Source organism: Salvia splendens, chromosome 8 (assembly GCF_004379255.2).
Source record: "Salvia splendens isolate huo1 chromosome 8, SspV2, whole genome shotgun sequence".
NCBI classification, from domain to species: domain Eukaryota; kingdom Viridiplantae; phylum Streptophyta; class Magnoliopsida; order Lamiales; family Lamiaceae; genus Salvia; species Salvia splendens.
Genome location: NC_056039.1, coordinates 10,110,336 through 10,127,944, shown reverse-complemented (window position 1 = coordinate 10,127,944; position 17,609 = coordinate 10,110,336). Strand labels below are relative to the sequence as shown.

Sequence of the window (17,609 nt, the reverse complement as noted above, 5' to 3'; positions counted from 1 at the left end):
AGCGGCGGGGACGACGAGGGGACTGGCGGCGGGGAATCCGAGGAGTGAGAAGGCGGTTTTTTTAACAATGTAATTTTTTTAATAATTATGTATTTTTTTTAATTAAGTATGTTTTTTTAAAATAAAGTGGTTTCATTTTCCCGTATTTGTGTCAAAATTTTAATTCATTAAATTGTTTAATTTGTGAATTTTTATTGTGGGAAGTCCGTCGGGATGTCCGCCAATGTGCAGTGGGATGTCAGCTAGGATGTCTACCGGGAAATCCGCACCACTACTAATGCTCTTACCATTATTTCAATTCTCGATCTTTTGGTGGTTTTAAATTCTTGCATTGAGAGTTGTGCCTAGAAACTAGGGACATATACCATATTTGCCCCTGCGAATTATTGATTCACCTCCAAAAATCGGAGCATCACTCAATTCCTTTGGTTCACACAGAAATGGCACCCCAGCCCTAATTCCCCATTCAATTCGCATCTTCCATTGAAAGGTAGTGCTACAGTTTAATTTCGTTTAATTCCACAGATCGGGTCAGGTATTAGAGGTTCATAGCAGCAATGGATAGATTAAAAATTGGATACAAATGTTCATACCTTTGCCCCGCTATTGTGATGACTGCATCTCTTTTCTCTTCACGCTTGTTCAAAAATGGGTGTAATAAAATGCATATGCTTTATTTGATCCTAAAATGATGTCAGATTGGGTAGGGTTCCCGTACATAAATTTGGAGGTGGCGGGATGTGAATTTTTTTTGGGATGATGACATTTTAGGCAGAACACTCCTTATACCCTTTTAATTAAATGATAAAATAAGGCTGATAATTCTATTTCTGGATCTAATTATTGGAGGTTGAACCACAGCAAAATATTACTCCGGTTAAACAGTAACTAATCTCTTCAAGATTGTATTCTAAGCTTTCCATATCAATTAAAATGAACACACATGGAAAGCTTGCACATTTTTAATGTATTTGACCATGAAGCACTGTGAGACTCACTATTTCGCAGTGAAACACACTGTGAGAGCGTCCACTATGGAGTGGACGCGGCAGACGCCGCGAAGGGGGGGTGGGGGGCGGTAGGCGCGGCTATTATAGTGGAGGGGGTGTCCGCCGCGAGGGTGGACGCGGCTGGAGGGGGGAGGGCGGCGGACGAGGCTTCGCCGCGAGTGGGGCGAGGACGCGGCGGTGGGTGTATAGGCGCGGCTATAGCCGCGGCTATTATAGTGGCGGATATCCGCCGCGGCTATAGCCGCATTTTTTGAATTTTTTTTTCGTTTTTTCATCTATAAATACCACTCCCCCTCCTCCCCCACTCCCATTTTCACAAAATCCATACACCCACTTTCTACAAAAACACTCTCTACAAAATGCACCGAGGAGACGACGAATCACCCGACACTGAGGAATCGGGATATGACAGCAATCCATCTCAGCCGTCGGCCCATCATTCGCCGCCATCGGGTATTGGCGGATATGCTTCTCAGCCGTCGGGATTTGGTGGATATGCGGCTCCGTCACAGCCTTGGAGTTGGAATCAATCTCCACCACCGTGGGCATCGAGTCCACCCCTTCCTCCATCTCAGTCGTGGAGATCCTCACCAACGCCGCCCGCTTTACATCGGAATCTGAGTCGTTCCGCTTTTGGAGATTACCGACCCAACCTAGACGCGCTTCACCTGCCGCGGCCGGGTTCCCCTTTCCAAGCCAGCCAATCTCCGATCAACGAAGCAGATCAAGACGCATTTGATACTATGCTGGGTCTGCTCAGTTCCGGCATCCCAGATACGCCGGCAGCGCGGGTGGAAACATCCGTTCCGACCCGAGGAGATAGCGGCAGTCGGGGCTCTGGTGGCGGTAGGGGCAGAGGCCCTAGGGGCGGAGGCGGCAGTCGTGGCACCGGCAACGTCGGTGGACACTCGGGCAGCTGCCCCGGCATTGCGAGTAGCGAGGGCAGTGGCACCGGCGGTAGCGGTGATCAGCCCGAGGGGTCCAGCCGCGGCAAGCCATACAACAAAGACGAGAGCATTGCCGTGGCGAAGGCGTGGGATTCTATCACTTCGGACCCCGTGGTGGGTACCGATCAGGAGTCGGGGAGTTTTTGGAGGCGCGTCATGATGGCATACGAGGAATTGAAGCCCGACGGCGCCGAGAAGCGCGACCCAGAACAGATCCGAAAAAAGTTCGGTAGGATACTGCGGGCTACCAAGCTGTTCGCGTCCATATACGAGAACAACCTTCGCCACGCCGAGAGTGGCCGGAGCGTAGCAGATGTTAAGACCCTGTCGGAGGGCCAATACCACAAGACGGGCCAGCCGAAGTTCACCTTGTGGGAGGAGTATCTTGTCCTCGCGGATTGTCCGAAATTCAGGTCGATCGTGGCGAACGAGGTGGAAACAGCTCCTGGCCCGAAGCGCACAAGGCACAACCTTGCCCGGGAATACAGCAGTGGGAGCGGCTCGCACGAGTTCGAGCAGTCCGACGAGCAAGTCGAAGAGCCAGCCGCGACTCACATTAGGCGACGACGGCCCATGGGACAACAGGCCGCTATCCGCAAAGCCAGAGGGGGTAGAAGTGCCTCACGCCAAACGGCGGCCGCGTCCGGATCGCGCATCCCCCAGTCTGCCCCAATCCCACAGCCCACGGTGCAACCCCACGAGGTATTGGCCAATAGCATAGACGTAACGTTGATGCAACAACTGCAAGACGTATGCAGGTCATACGCAGGTGAAACTGACCCGTACGTCAGGAACGTCTACAAGAGGCTCTTCAATCGGCTTGAGAGTCGACTGGGGTTGGTTGATAATGCGCCTGGGGATACCGCGGCCGGCAGCAGCGAGAGAGGAGGAAGAGGAGAAGAAGAAGAAGAAGAGGAAGACGAGGAAGCCGACTCCGACACCGAGTAGACGGTGCCGGAGTTTTGTAGTTGTATTTTATTTTAATTATTCGTTGTATAATTTTATCGGTTTGCAATACAACGAATATTCGGGCCTAATTACCTCGTATTCTAGTTATTTATACTGCGATTATTTAAATTACACTTGATTGAAACTAAAAAATATTTAAAAATAAAAATTGATTATAAAATTCGGGGGCTATTGGAGTTGTCCACTATAGTGGCGGAAATAGAATTTTGGGGCTATGGACAACAAAATTGGGGCTATGGACAAAAACTGGGGCAGGGCTATTGGGCGTGTCCGCCTTATAGTGGACACCCTGAGACTCACTATTTCGCAGTTGTTTCAGACAAAAAATGTCTCAATAGGTGATCATGTGGATCTAATCATTACATCTATAATGAAAAAAAAATCACTTCCACATTTTTAATGTATTTGACCATGAAGCACACATGGTAACATAGAGTAGTTAGCTTTAAGGCCTACTGCCCATGATCAGGGATCTTAATCTACTCTATTTTGGGTCGTCATAATAAGTTATTAGGCTGCTATTCAATTATAAATAATTCAAGCCTACCGACTCTTAAACTGAAGTACTTTTTTGATCGTGATGTTTAATCCTAAAAAATATACTCTCTTTTGTCCGTGAATGATTTGATTAAATGACAATTACAATAAATAAAAATGATTTGAATGCGCTTTAATCTATAGCCATAAATGGGATACTCACTCCGTCCCTGAAATTTTATCACATTTTTTCATTTTTGTTCATCCCATAAAATTTATTACATTTCAATTTTTACCATTTTTGATAATAGACCTCATATTCCACTAACTTATTCTCATTCATATTTTATTATAAATCTAATAATTTAAAAGTAGTATCCATATCCTACTAACTTTTTTAATCTACTTTGCATTATATATTTTTAAAATTCGTGTCTGATCAAACTTTAACAAAATTTAGGGAATAGAGAGAGTATATAATTCAACTCATCGCATGAGACCGGCCTTTTCTTTATCCAATAAAGCACGCCACGTCCACGTGGGCCAGCGATTTTCCTAGTAGGGGGTAAATCCGTCATTACGCATGCCAAACAGACAAAAAGACTACCCTAGTCCACACTCATTCCAAAGTCTCCACACTAGTCTTCGAATTTAAATAAAGTTTCCACAACAACGCAATAAATAAATTCAATTAAGAGCACCCGCAACGCGTCGTGCGGGTGTCTCGTATCTCGTCCCTCCGAGATGAGACGGCAGCGAGACGCGTTGCAGCGTCCCATCTCGTCCCGGTCTCGCCGAGACGGCTGGCGCGCCAGCTCGCCACGCACCAGCGCGACAACCACCCCATTTTGATGTGGATGCATACGCTCGTCCCTCCGGCCCGAGGTATTCGCAGGGATTATCCCAAATTAGGGAGGATTATTCGGATGAACCCAATCCGGAAGGAGGACGAGGCGGTGGAAGCTCCAGGGCATTCGACGCCGTGGAGGAAGAGGAGGAGGCGGCCGAGGAGGAGGAGGATGTAGGTCGTCATCCGTACAGCCGCAAGGACACGATGGCTCTGTACAACGCCTGGATCAGCGTCTCATACGATCCCATCGTTGGGAATCAACAATCCCGAAAGTGCTTTTGGGAAAATGTCACCGAGGCCTATAACGAGATTAAGTCGAAGGGGTCCCGCCGCCACACATTGAAGGTGCTCCGAAGTCATTTTGACCGAGTCGACAGAGATGTCAAAAGAATTTGCCGCATCTACAAGAATGAAGCGGCTCATTACCAAAGCGCAGCCACTGAAGCCGACATTCTGAGATCGGCTTTGCGAGTCTATTTCGACGACAACAGCAAAGAATTCAAACATGCCGATGTTTGGGAGGCCATCAAAGACGTCGAAAGGTGGGCCGGCGGTGTCCAGTCCAGCACGGGCTCGACCTCGAAAAGCACGAAGCACACGACGGGTGGCCAATACTCGTCTAGTGGGGTTGTCTCGCAGGAGTTTGAGGGCACGACAGACGATGCAGGGGGTCTTCCCGTGTGCGCCGTCGGCCGTAAGGGACCAAGGCGGCAAAGGCGGCTAGAGGAAGGAGGGGCCGAGATGAATCAAGCCAGGCGGGTTCCCAAGGGCAGCCCTCCTCCTAATGTCCATGTACTTCACCGCCACGATGACAGAAACTTCCTGGATGACGCTCGCCCAATATCAAGCCCATCATGCCGGCATTGTGTATCTGGCGGGACAACTTGGTATTCCGCTTCCATTCAGTGCATCGCCACCGCCTTCGGGGGATGATTCGCCGGCGGAGTAGGTTTTATAATTTCTATAAATTTGTATTTTATTTTATGTCTTTTTTTATTTATTTTGCCATGAATTTAATTATGTATTTTTTTAGGATTTTAAGTTGTAATTTTATTTTATTTAATGAAGTGCGTTTTTATTAATTGAATTTGTTTGAAATAAAAATAAAAAATGAAATTGAATGAATAGTTAAGATATGAGATGGTTAAGAGACGGATAAGAGATGAAGGGTTGCAAGTGCTGTCTCTTAGTTAAGAGATATGGTGAAAAGTACAGTGGGGCTCATGAATAGGTAAAAGATGGAACGGTTAAGAGACGGATAAGAGAGAGCGTTGGTGATGGCCTAAGAGTTTTATAAAGTTAGTACACCAAATAAAATAAAATTATAAAACAAGAAATTGTGGACTTCTGGGAAACTAACCATCTTGGCCCAGTGCGCACGATAGAACCCACCCCGCATTTATATTTACCACTCTAAATCACTCAGACTTCGAAAAAGACCACCTCTTCACGCCCTCTTTCATGCTATCGTGCGCCTTCCCTCCCTATACCTGAGCCTCCTACACCCCCTCTGCCATTCGCCCGTGCGCTTTTCGACGCCACTGTGATATAATCCAACCGTTGGATTAAACCTTGCGGAGCGATGGGCGGAGACGGAGCGCAGACGCAGCATATTCCGGCCGCGGCGGCCGAGACGGCAGAGGAACAGTACATCAAGGCCAAGACCTCGGTGTGGTGGGATATAGAGAACTGTCACGTGCCGAAGGTGTGCGATCCCCACGCCATAGCGCAGAATATAAGCTCCGCGCTCGTTAAAATGAACTACTGTGGGCCCGTCTCCGTCTCCGCTTACGGCGATACCACCAGAATCTCCCCCGCTGTCCAGCAGGCGCTCAACAGCACCGGTGTAGCCCTCAATCACGTCCCCGCCGGTAAATCTGCAATTTATTTTTGGCCTGTTGAATCTTTTGGATCCAGTCGTCTTTTGCGTGTTTATTCGTTTTAATTATTCAATTTCGGTAAATTGATTTCGTTGATGAGTAGATCGGTTATGCGGAATTGAGTGAGCCCTAAGTTCAGTTGGATTTCATGAGCAGATCGGGCACAGTACAGTATAGTGAAGTTGAGAGACTTAATTTAAGGGTTTATTTTATTCTAATTTGTTATTTATTATAAACTTGTCGATTCATAATTTCTTCTTTATCTTTGTATGATCATGGCGTATATATCACTATGATTGTGTTTTGGTTCTCAGTTTTGCTAGTTCTCTGTCTGAATCTGCATGCGTGTGTGAGAGAATCATATTTTAGGTCCAAAATTTCCACTCTAATCCTGGCGAATAGCATTGATAGATCAGTGTGCGAATTTGCATGCGTGTCTGTGTGTGTGTGTGTGTGAGAGAGAGAGAGAGAGAGAGAGATGAGCATATGTTAGGGCCAAAATTTTACACTGAAGTAATTAGCAATTTTCTTTCTGGGATAAGTGCTCTTATCCTGGAAAAGATTGCAAGTCTTACTTTAGCTCACTGAAATATGTAATCCCAAGCTTTTCCAAGCAACATTTAAGTCGAGGTGTCGAGCACATTTGTTGTTACAATTTCTGTTGATGTAAAAAAGTTAATAGCTGAAAACACTAACAAGAAATTGTGAATGATTAGTGTTTTAGATTGTTTCTGGTGGAGATGTCCATAAGCAGTCAGCCAGAGACCCAACTGCGGATGCAAAGGTCCAGAAAATTGCATGTCTTGGAGGGCAATACGACCCTTCTATATTCTCAAGTTCAACATTATAGTATTATTTAGAATTTAGAATTGCAATGGTTAGCTAGTTTGATCATATTTCCTGTGTTCATTATATTGTGCAATTAAATAAATATAGATTAACACATAAATTTATGAGGCCATGCTGCGTTATCAGTTCAAGCTTTCATTGAAATGTCATCAGGTGCTAAAGATGCTAGTGACAAGAAGATTCTAGTGGATATGTTATTTTGGGCTGTTGACAATCCTGCACCTGCCAATTATTTATTGATTTCCGGAGACAGAGATTTCTCGAATGCTTTGCATCAACTACGGATGCGTCGGTATAATATTCTTCTTGCTCAACCACAAAAAGCTTCTGCGCCACTTCTTGCTGCTGCAAAGAGTGTATGGCTCTGGACTAGTCTAGTAGCAGGAGGGCCACCACTTACAACAGTTGAAACTGCTCAATTTGTAAGTAACAGCTATGGGCATATACCAACCTCTGACTCATTACGTACAGATACCATTATGGGTAACAAACCAGTGGAATCGTTTTATGAAAGTTCTCAGTTGGGAAACCAAAAATATTCAAATATGGGAAGAGGAACAGATGTAAAATATAAAGGCAAACAACCTCGCAGGAACTTCACTCAACCTTCTATGCCAAGAACCTCTAGTAGCATGATTGGGTCTGAAGAAGAATCTAACAGTGGAAATTTTCATCCAGGATATCTACACCCTAAGCAGTTCAATGAACACCAGGACTTATCTACTGCATATAATCCAAAAGTTGCTAGCAGTGGAATAGGGAACTCGTATTATCCTGGTAATCCTAATTTGTCGCGAGCAGACAATTCCCAGCCTCATGTCTCTCATCAAATTCACTACCCTCAGCCATTAAGACCAAACGGCCTCCCCACTGAAACTGCAGCACTGCCTGTTAGCTCGTCTCTAACTAACCCGCATTGGCATCCTTCTAATGCATTAAATCGCAGACCTGATTCACCTAACTTGACCACAGCTCCTCCAACCAACGTTCCTGATATTTTCAATTTAAACATTTCTGAGCACACAAGAAATGATCAAAGTGCACCTGCTTCGCAACAACGTAATGAAGGAGAGAGAAGACCAATGTCTAGTGAATCGCCAAACAGAGTAAACTCGAATTCTCAGCAAAAAGGATTTAATGCTCAGAAGAGATCTTTTTATCAAGACGGTCAAAACAACAGGTATCCACATGGTAATCAAGATGCATTAGCACAGTTGTCATCTGGATCAGGAACTGCTGCCATCTCTGTAAATGGTTCATGGGGAACATCAGGATGCCCTAAACCTTCTGAATATATACAAGGTCTTATTGGGATTGTCCTACTGGCTTTAAACACCCTAAGAATTGAGAAGATTATGCCAACAGAGGATAATATTGCAGATTGCATCAGATATGGAGACATCCGACATCGCAATACTGATGTTAAGAAAGCTTTGTCATGTGCACTTGACCAGCAATTGGTTGTACTGCAACAAATAGGTTCCCTACAGTTGTATATTGGAAAAAATGAGAGACTATGGCAATGTCTGAACCCTATGGGTGGTGATGCAAACAAGTATTCAAAATCAACATGGGATGAAATCCAAAAATTTCTTTCGTCCTCTTCTGGAAGATCTGCTATACTGGAAACAAACTGCAGGTAATTTATTATCTTTGATGAGTGCATAATTTGCTGAAGACTTGTGAAATGTTTTGAATAATTTCCTTACTTCCTGTTCCTAAAATCTTTTGTAACTTAATGTTTAGGTATGAGGCAGCAACTGTTATGAAAAAGATGTGCTTACAAGAGCTTCCATTGGGTGAAATTCTCCAGATCTTGCAAATGGTAATTAACATGAAAAAGTGGATTATATATAATTATCAGTCAGGATGGAAACCAATTAAGGTTGCTGTTGCAGAGTTCAGTCCTGATTCAGGGCTGGCAGCTGCTACATAAGCTCAAAGTATTTGCAGTTGGAGGGGGAGAAGGTATGAATATTTGTATTTGATTCATGACTTCATGGTGATGTGAAATGGTTTGAATTGAAAAGTAATTATATTTAGCCTTCTCCTCCCCTAGGTATTGGCTGCTGAATATGTAGCTTTGAGATACAAAGCAGTATTTAGGTTCTTATTTTAGTTTTGCTTTAAGAAGACTTCGAAGGTCTAGCTTGAAAGTTGTGGTTAGATAACATTTTGAGACATCGGAGAGCTGTTAGTTGCTCTCTTTATATGATTGTTTACCTTTGGCCTAACATGGCCTATTTGGAGAAACGCTTCTATGATGATCAGGTACTTGTATGCGATTGATAATGGAAATCTGTGGCCATGGAAGGTTTTGAGATTCAACTACTTGGAGAACATGTTGGGGGGCTAATATTCTCAAATTAACATCAGAGTTTCGAATAAGGCTTTCTGTGATCAATTCTTGCCGTGGTATGATTGGGACTCACATACTTGCATATGGTTGTTGATTACTCTACTGTTGAAGAAAACACGGTGGCTAAGTATTGCAAAGTATCAGAGGGCATAAGGATCTTGTTAGTTTATGGGGAATTCTGGTGGATGTAGTTTTGTGATGCAGCTCTAACATTGAGATTATGAAAACATGGAAATGAGTCACTGGAAAATCACTTCTTAATTGGAGAGCTTAGCATGGTGATATTCTGTCAAAGACACTTGAAAATTCGCTAGCTTAAGGATGGTCTGTCAAAGGAATTTCTTGCTGATTATCGTAATTTCTCAAAGCTTCGGTTTAGTGGAATTTATTGCATTCTCTGATTTGTTCTGCATAGCGAGTTGGGTACACCAACGGGATTTTAGAAGCCTCATGAACGCAATCGAATTAATGCCCTCCGAGGTACTTCAGTCGTCGCCGGGTCTCATTTTTTTAGTTAAAAAAAGAGTTTGTATGTGGGGAATAGAGAATTGATGAGAGATGGGGGAGAAAGAATGGTGTGTGTTGAAGTGTGGAAAATGGAATGAGAATGTGAGGTATTTATAGATTAAGAAAATAAAATAAAATAAATAAAGGAAAACGCTTTGCATTGAGCGTGCTATCGTCCGCGTCGCCCGCAATGGGGTGGACGATAGCACGCCCGATGCGTGTTCTATGGCCTGTCGTCCGCGGATGATGCATCAGTCATCGCCCACATAGCTACAGTGGCGGATGATAGCACGTCCGATGCATCGGGCAAATTATCGTCCGCTCCACTGTAGATCTCTAAGATTGTTTCTAAGATGTTGGATCAAATCTAAGTAGTCAAGTGTGGAGAAGGATGAGTTGGACAGTTGGTTTAGTTGTCATACACGACACATTGGGTAATTTGTAAAAATGCAACAAAATAATGCCTCCTTCTGCTCCGCAGAAGTTGAATTATTTTGCCATATTGGTATGTTTCTTAATAGTCAAGTCATTTTCTTTTCTAGCAAAAAAGTCAATACATTTCTTCTCTTTTACTTTACTCTCTATTACTTTATTTATTCTCTTCGATCTCTCTGCCTTTTCTATTTCTTATTTTATTTTCCATTTACTTGACACATTTAACACATTTTTTCTTAAATTACATGCGGAAAAAGAAACGCATACACTACCGTGGAAAGGAAATAATATGCAATAGACCATATAATATGCAAAGTTGACTATGTAGAGAATCGTATAAAAGAAGACACTAGAAATAGCCACGAAGATATTTTAGCTAAGAGATTTTCCAGAGTTATGTATCAAGAGATGCATGGAATATTGATTGACATGTTGAATAAAATGAAGTAAAATATTGAATTATTTAGTTTAATACAAACATCATAGTATTGTGACCATTTATGAAATTAACCCTACCAAATCATGAATTCTACATTTTAAAATTAATATTGGACATAGTATACAGTTATACACGCATGTGTATAAGATACTTTCTGAGACAAGAGAAAAGTAAGAAATCAAAATGGACAGCGTCGGTTGAGTACAGTCGCAAAATAATGCTGCAAACCTATTGATTAAGCACAGCCTCAAAATAATAGTCTCTGTCTGAACATCCATAATAGCTACACTAAAATACTTTCCCTTAGGCCAACAACAACCAATACAGAGAAATCTTGATTTAATGTTGCATTGCCAACCAACATCTCCACAGAAACAGATAAAAAAATGAATCACATCTAATTGAGAACCAACTTACACGATGATCTACCACCTTCAGGCAAATCCTCTCCAAAACAAGCATTTGAATACAGCCACACCCCTGCAAGAAGGGAAATCATCATTAACATAAAAAAACCAAAACTAGTGCAGCAAACTCAGCTACAAATTTGAACCCATTGCCCACCTCAACACCTTTGAGCTATCAGATTGATGTTCTTGGATTATACCCGGCCACCATTAACATGTTCTCCATCCTTATCCATTTCCTTATTCTGCACCGAATTCTCCCCTGGTTGAACCAAATTTACCTCATTATTCATACCAACAAGCTGTTTCTCCCCATGATTATTGACATCCCCTGCATCGGTCTCCATATCTGCACGATTAGTAGTGCTATTTTCAATCAGTCCAGCATTTTCCCCAACATTCAGCCTCATTCCACCTTCATCAACATCCATCTGGGCATGGCCATCAATGGCCTGTGCAGTCATTCCAATCCCCATTTTCTCATTCTCTTTCAACTCAACAGCAGTCAATGCGGCCAACACCTGATTAGAGTTATCTCTATCCACATTCACTACTACATTACTACTCATTTTCTCCTCCACAGCTACAAACGGCTGAGAAATACTAGGCACGACACCATTGCGATTCCTAACACCGTGATTTGCACTAACCTCAGCCTCGAATTTAACAGGAGGAGCAGTATAACCACCGCCATTGGTGGCAATTCCACCGTATCCCCGCCCAGCCACATCACGAAGCCCTACTTCTTTCCTCCTCGCCTTCTCCTTATGAACCAAAAGCGCAACGTGCTCCAATGCCTCCTTAGCCCTTTTCCTTGTATACGCTGCCTCCTTAACCCGCTTCTCAGCCTCATTCTTGGCATTCAACACCGCCTTATTCATCGACGTGGTCGCGATTTTGGCCGCCGCCAACAGCATCTTCGCCGCTTCCCTGTCCATCACCCTGCAATTTTGAACCCTAACATTATCGATCGCGAGATTGGCTTCCTCGGCAGATTTCAATTTGAAAATTGGGGCGTTAGGGTTGACGCAGAGGGGGCAAACGTAGGGTTTGGGAGGGGGGGCACCGTTGGTGTCGACGCAGTGAGAGTGGGAGTGGGAATAGCACTTATCGCAGGCGCGAACGACGTCGTTAGGGAGGGTTGGGGGGTAGACCAGGAAGCATGTAGGGCAGAAGGCCTGCGGATGGAGGCGGAGGACGCAGGTGGTGCAGACACGTTTGAAGCCGCTGCGGCAGCGGATCTGGTGGAGCAGGTGCCGCTCGTGAGCGCCGCAGTTACTGCAGCCGGTGGCCGCCGGAATAGAATTGGTGGTTGCAGGCTCCGATTTTATGATCATCTTGTATGAAACTACAACTCGGCGAAATCTAGGGTTGTGGATTAGGGTTTCGCAGAGCTGCCAAACTATGCCGGAGCAAAAGATTGATTTTTTACAAGACCTTTAAATTTATACTACTACTATTAATTTTTTTGGCTATATATAACAAGGGAGCATTAGAGCATGCGCAGCAGTGGCGTCCGTCGCCACCGCCGTCCGCGCCGCTGGCACGGACGCCATCCGCCGTCGCTGCGCTCGCGCCGCTGGCACGGCGCTGCTCGATGTATCGAGCACGTCCGTGCCAGCGGACGCACACGTGGCGCGCTCCCATTCGTCAGCGGCATAGCCGTTGTGTTTAAACATTTTTTATTTTTTAAAAAAAAAATCGGTATTTAATTATAAATAATGCTAAAAAATTAAAAAAAAAAATATTTTCCAAATCCAAAAAATATGGCCGTTTTTTAACGTTTTTTCTGAATTTTTTTGATTTTTTTGATTTTTTTCCCCCAAAATCATCTATAAATACACACATTCATCACTCATTTATCACATCAATTCATCTCTCATTCATCTCTCATTCATAATTCTTATACAAACTATCAACACATTCAACATTCACTCAAAACATCAAATGGATTTCACTCATCTCATGGCGGAAGCGGAGCGCGAAGAACAAGAATACTACGAACAACATCGTGCCGCTTACGAAGCATATGTCGCGGCGAATACCCCCGCTCATCCTCCTCAACGCACTAGATCAAATCGCCACTACATCCATCGTGACCGGGAGGGAGCCCACGAAAGGCTCGTTGCCGACTACTTTGCCGACCATCCGTGGTTTCCGGCAGATTACTTCAGGCGTCGTTTTCGCATGTCAAAGCGCTTGTTCATGCGAATTGTCAACACATTGTCCGCACGTGTTGAATACTTTCAAACAGGTGTAGATGCAGCCGGCCGGCAAAGTATCACGGCGTTGCAGAAGTGTACGTGTGCCATCCGACAACTCGCTACTGGGCAAACGACCGACATCTTCGACGAGTATTTGCATATCGGTGAGTCCACTGGAATCCTTTGTTTAAAGAATTTTTGCGAGGGCGTTCGTTCTGCTTTTGGGGATGAATTCCTTCGGGCACCCACCACCAATGATTGGCAACGGTTGCTTCGTCTTCACGAATCAGTCCATGGCTTTCCCGGAATGCTTGGCAGCATTGACTGCATGCATTGGAGGTGGAAGAATTGCCCGACTGCTTGGAGGGGGCAACACTTAAGCGGTCACAAAGGCGACGGCCCAACACTTATCCTTGAGGCGGTCGCCGACTATCGCCTATGGATTTGGCATGCATATTTCGGCGTTGCCGGATCCAACAACGACTTGAACGTGCTCTATTCTTCACCACTCTTCAATGATGTGATGAATGGTGTAGCACCGGCGATCGACTTCGCCATCAACGGAAATACATACCGCATGGGTTACTATCTCGCCGATGGTATCTACCCAAGGTGGTCGACGTTCGTGAAGACGCTCCACAACCCGCACGACCCGAGACGGGTTCTTTTTGCGCAGCGTCAAGAGTCAGCGCGGAAGGACGTCGAAAGAGCCTTCGGGGTCCTTCAAGCTCGATTCAACATTGTGAAGGCCCCGGCTCGGCTGTGGTACGTGAATAATATCGCCGACATTATGTTCACGTGTATTATATTACACAATATGATTATAGCCGACGAAGGGCCGAGGGCGGCTAGCTTCTACGACGAGGACGAAGCCGGAAGCTCAACAGCGAGGTCTCCCCCACGCCGAGGCGAGCATACGACGGTTGGTCAGAGGATCGAGACAAGACACACAATGCGCGATACTCGAATCCACAATCAACTACAAGAAGACCTAATCAACCACATGTGGGCGAAATTCGGCAACGAGTAGTGGTTTTTTTAATTTTTAGGATTTTAATTATGTAATTTTTAATTTTTAGGATTTTAATTATGTAATTTTTCATTTTTAGGATTTTAATTATGTAATGTTTAATTTTATTTGTCATTTGTAATATTTATTGTGGTTTTTAAATGAATTTTAATATTATGGAAATGTTATTGTTAATTGAATTTTAAATTAATTGTGCCTGTCCTTGCGGAAGAGCACAGTTGTGGGTGTTGTGCTCTTGCCAGAGAGCAGGCATGAATAGTACCGCCCGGGCCCACAACTGTGCCGCTGGCAAGAGCACGGTTGTGGATGCTCTTAATCTCCTTTTGCTCCATTAGATTAAACTTCTTTCTTAATTTGGGTCGTTAGATGTGATGGATGGAGAGTCCGGATAAAATCTCATTTTTTAATCCCGTGTTGCATTATAGGGTGGATTCTGTGCATTATAAGGGTACACTAGTAAAACAACTATATTGAAAACCGCCCAAAATGGAAGGAGCGAAAATTAAGCGGGGTTTGATTCAACCTTCCATCTTCTCACACTCTCTCACTCCAAACGTCAATCCCACAACTCACTTCTCTCTGCAAATCGTCTCCCCTATTTCCACCCACTCTCCAAACCCTAGCCGCCAAGGGAAGCAACCGGGCATCTACAGAAATCGCTCGTTTTTCGCCGATTTCACTGTCCTAATCGAACTCCGGCAGCGCGAGATCATATTCTTGAAGCAGTCGAGAAGGTAGGTTGACAAAAGGTTTTTTTTAGTAATATCAACCGTTAAACACCGATATTCACCGTCTACTAGTCGATTCCCGAATATTCATAAAAAATTTCGGTGTTTTTAAACTGGTCTTTGTCTCGTTTTTATGTAATCACAAATGGGTTTCCGGTTTGGTTAGGGTTTTGCCCTATATGGAATGTGTAATTAGTTACTGGTTTACAATGGTGGATTGTGCGATTATTTAGACGAAATGGTTTCGGAAGTTGATTTGTGGTTCGTCTCACAGATTAAAAATGACGAAAAGAGGCCAACCATCGAGATCTCAACCTACTCAGGCTGCAGGTAACCAATCTATTTCATTTGTCGACAGATCTTGTAAATGGGTGGATGGGTGACTATAAAATTCTTGTGTGCATTATTTGCTTGCTCGTGTTCATTATTAAATAATGGTTACACATTAATCAACATGTATTATCCATTATTTGACTGTTTGTGTACATGGGTGTTTGAGTGAATGCAGTATTCATATGGGCATTATTTGATTGAATGTGTACATTATTTATCTGGGAGTATACATTATTCTTCACGTAGTATGCATTATTTGACTGCTTGCAGAGTGACATGGGTGAAATGGTTAATGCAATATACTGTACATTATGCATCTAGCAGTTTACATTATTAACCAGGTATTACGCATTATTTATACAATATATCTATGTGCATTATCTGATTGAATATGTACATTATGCAGCTAGCAGTTTACATTATTAACAAGGTATTAGACATTATTTGACTGCTTGCAGAGTGGCATGGGTGAAATGGTGAATGAAATACACATCTGTGCATTACTTGATTGAATATGTACATTATGCAGCTAGTAGACTACATTATTTAGCAGGTATTAGGCATTATTTGAATGATTGTGTACTTAGGTGGAATGGTGAAAATCGAAACTCACACATATGCTTGTACATTATTTGATTGATTTTGTACATTATTTATCTAGTAGTATACATTATTTGTCAATTATTAGGCATTACTTGACTGCTTGCTGAGTGATGTGGGTGAAATGGAAGATGCATGATACCTATGTGCATTATTTGATTCAATCTGTATATTATGTAGCTAGTAGTTTACATTATTTACTAGTTAATTAGCATTATGGGACTGCTTGTGTACATAGGTTAAATGGTGAAAACCACAACTCTCAAATATGCTTGTATAATATTCCTTTGTGTATTATTTGAATGAATCTGTGCATTCTTTACCTAGTTGTATACATTATGTATCAAATATTATGCATTATTCCTTTGTGCGTTATAATAATGTTCTGATGTTGTATGTTGGGCAGCAGAGAAGCAGCTAAGACTGGACATCGACGAAGCGGTCGATGATGTAATTCCAGTGGCGAAGGTTACATGTCTTCCATGATTGTCCTTTTCCCGTGAAAGGAGTGAAGATCATACAATACCTGCGTATCACAGAGTAATGCATCGTCAGCAACATCACAAGCGAATAATGCATCGTTAGTTGTGTAGTAATGTATAGTAAATGCGTTATAATGCACCGAGTAATGTACAAATATATGCATTGTAATGTACAATACAGACCATTGTAATTATACCTGTTTGTGTTGTACGTGGAGTCAAATGCCACAATATCACCAAACATGTGGCAATTCCTCTTCATCAAACCATCACACCAAAAGAGAGCAACCAACTGGTTAGTAGCATTAACTTTGTAGTGATATGTGAACGCCTCGAACATTTCCTTGTTCTTAGCCATATCGTCCAACACCATTTGCACATCACATTTACATTATCGATCATAAATCGTCCATTACAGAATCTAAAACAACCATTATTGAGTAATATATGTACATTATGTAAATCAGTTAAAACTACTCCCTTAGCCGAGATGATATCTAAACCCTCGCTGAATGACTGAAACTCGTGGACTCTGGTAATGGTTCTGAATACAAGGATGAACTAATCACAAACAAATACAGAAAACCATAAATTGAAGATTACACGACTAATACAATAACTTTCTACCAAAATGGGTGAATAATCAATTAAGTAACTGAATGTATAACCTTCTTCCATTGTTGACATGAATGAAAGGAGAATGAGTAAACTCTCAAAAAATGGAGACAATAATGAAAAAACAGCAGACGTGTTGAATGGAAAATAGGATTTGCGAAGACGATCAAACACTGCAGATGTCTTCAATGGAAAATAGCCGACTGCAATGATAGATGTGCTGCACTCTCTTTTCTGCATAAAAATTCCTTTCATCCCCCCTTAGCTATTTGCATCTGATGAGATGACACACTGTGAAGAAAATGTTTCAAAATTTGTATATCAATCAGAACTTCGTCAATTGACTTCAACTTATATGGTGTTCAAAGGCTTCACAAATTGGTATGGGATGAGAAAAAATAATTGCATACGTATTCAATATAAAGAACGATGATAATTCTGGTAGAGATTAACATTGGCGTGTAATAGGGATGTAATCTTCCAACGTA

General features: G+C 43.0%; 2 protein-coding genes across 3 annotated transcripts; one reads left to right on the top strand and one right to left on the bottom strand.

The window, feature by feature from the left end:
- Positions 1-5,654: 5,654 nt before the first annotated feature.
- On the top strand, positions 5,655-10,425 carry LOC121743529. Of its 2 annotated transcripts, none has more exons than XM_042136851.1 (3): positions 5,655-6,124; positions 7,136-8,621; positions 8,729-10,425. In XM_042136851.1, exons 1-3 carry the CDS (start codon positions 5,836-5,838, stop codon positions 8,916-8,918), a joined length of 1,965 nt encoding a protein of 654 aa, XP_041992785.1. In that variant the 5' UTR covers positions 5,655-5,835; the 3' UTR covers positions 8,919-10,425. The 2 variants fall into 2 exon arrangements, with proteins under 2 accessions (XP_041992785.1, XP_041992786.1); XM_042136852.1 differs by having other exon boundaries at positions 5,989-6,124; positions 6,850-8,621.
- A 468-nt stretch (positions 10,426-10,893) lies between these two features.
- LOC121743533 lies at positions 10,894-12,555 on the bottom strand. Its single transcript, XM_042136859.1, has 2 exons — positions 11,287-12,555; positions 10,894-11,202 (listed from the first exon to the last, which is right to left on the bottom strand). Exon 1 carries the CDS (start codon positions 12,464-12,466, stop codon positions 11,324-11,326), a length of 1,143 nt encoding a protein of 380 aa, XP_041992793.1. The 5' UTR covers positions 12,467-12,555; the 3' UTR covers positions 10,894-11,202; positions 11,287-11,323.
- Positions 12,556-17,609: the final 5,054 nt, after the last annotated feature.

Coding starts and splice junctions, on each gene's coding strand:
- LOC121743529 (XM_042136851.1), top strand. CDS start 5,836: ATGGGCGGAGACGGAGCGCAGACGCAGCATATTCCGGCCGCGGCGGCC. Junction 6,125..7,135: donor CCTCAATCACGTCCCCGCCG/GTAAATCTGCAA, acceptor AAATGTCATCAG/GTGCTAAAGATGCTAGTGAC. Junction 8,622..8,728: donor ATACTGGAAACAAACTGCAG/GTAATTTATTAT, acceptor CTTAATGTTTAG/GTATGAGGCAGCAACTGTTA.
- LOC121743533 (XM_042136859.1), bottom strand. CDS start 12,466: ATGATCATAAAATCGGAGCCTGCAACCACCAATTCTATTCCGGCGGCC.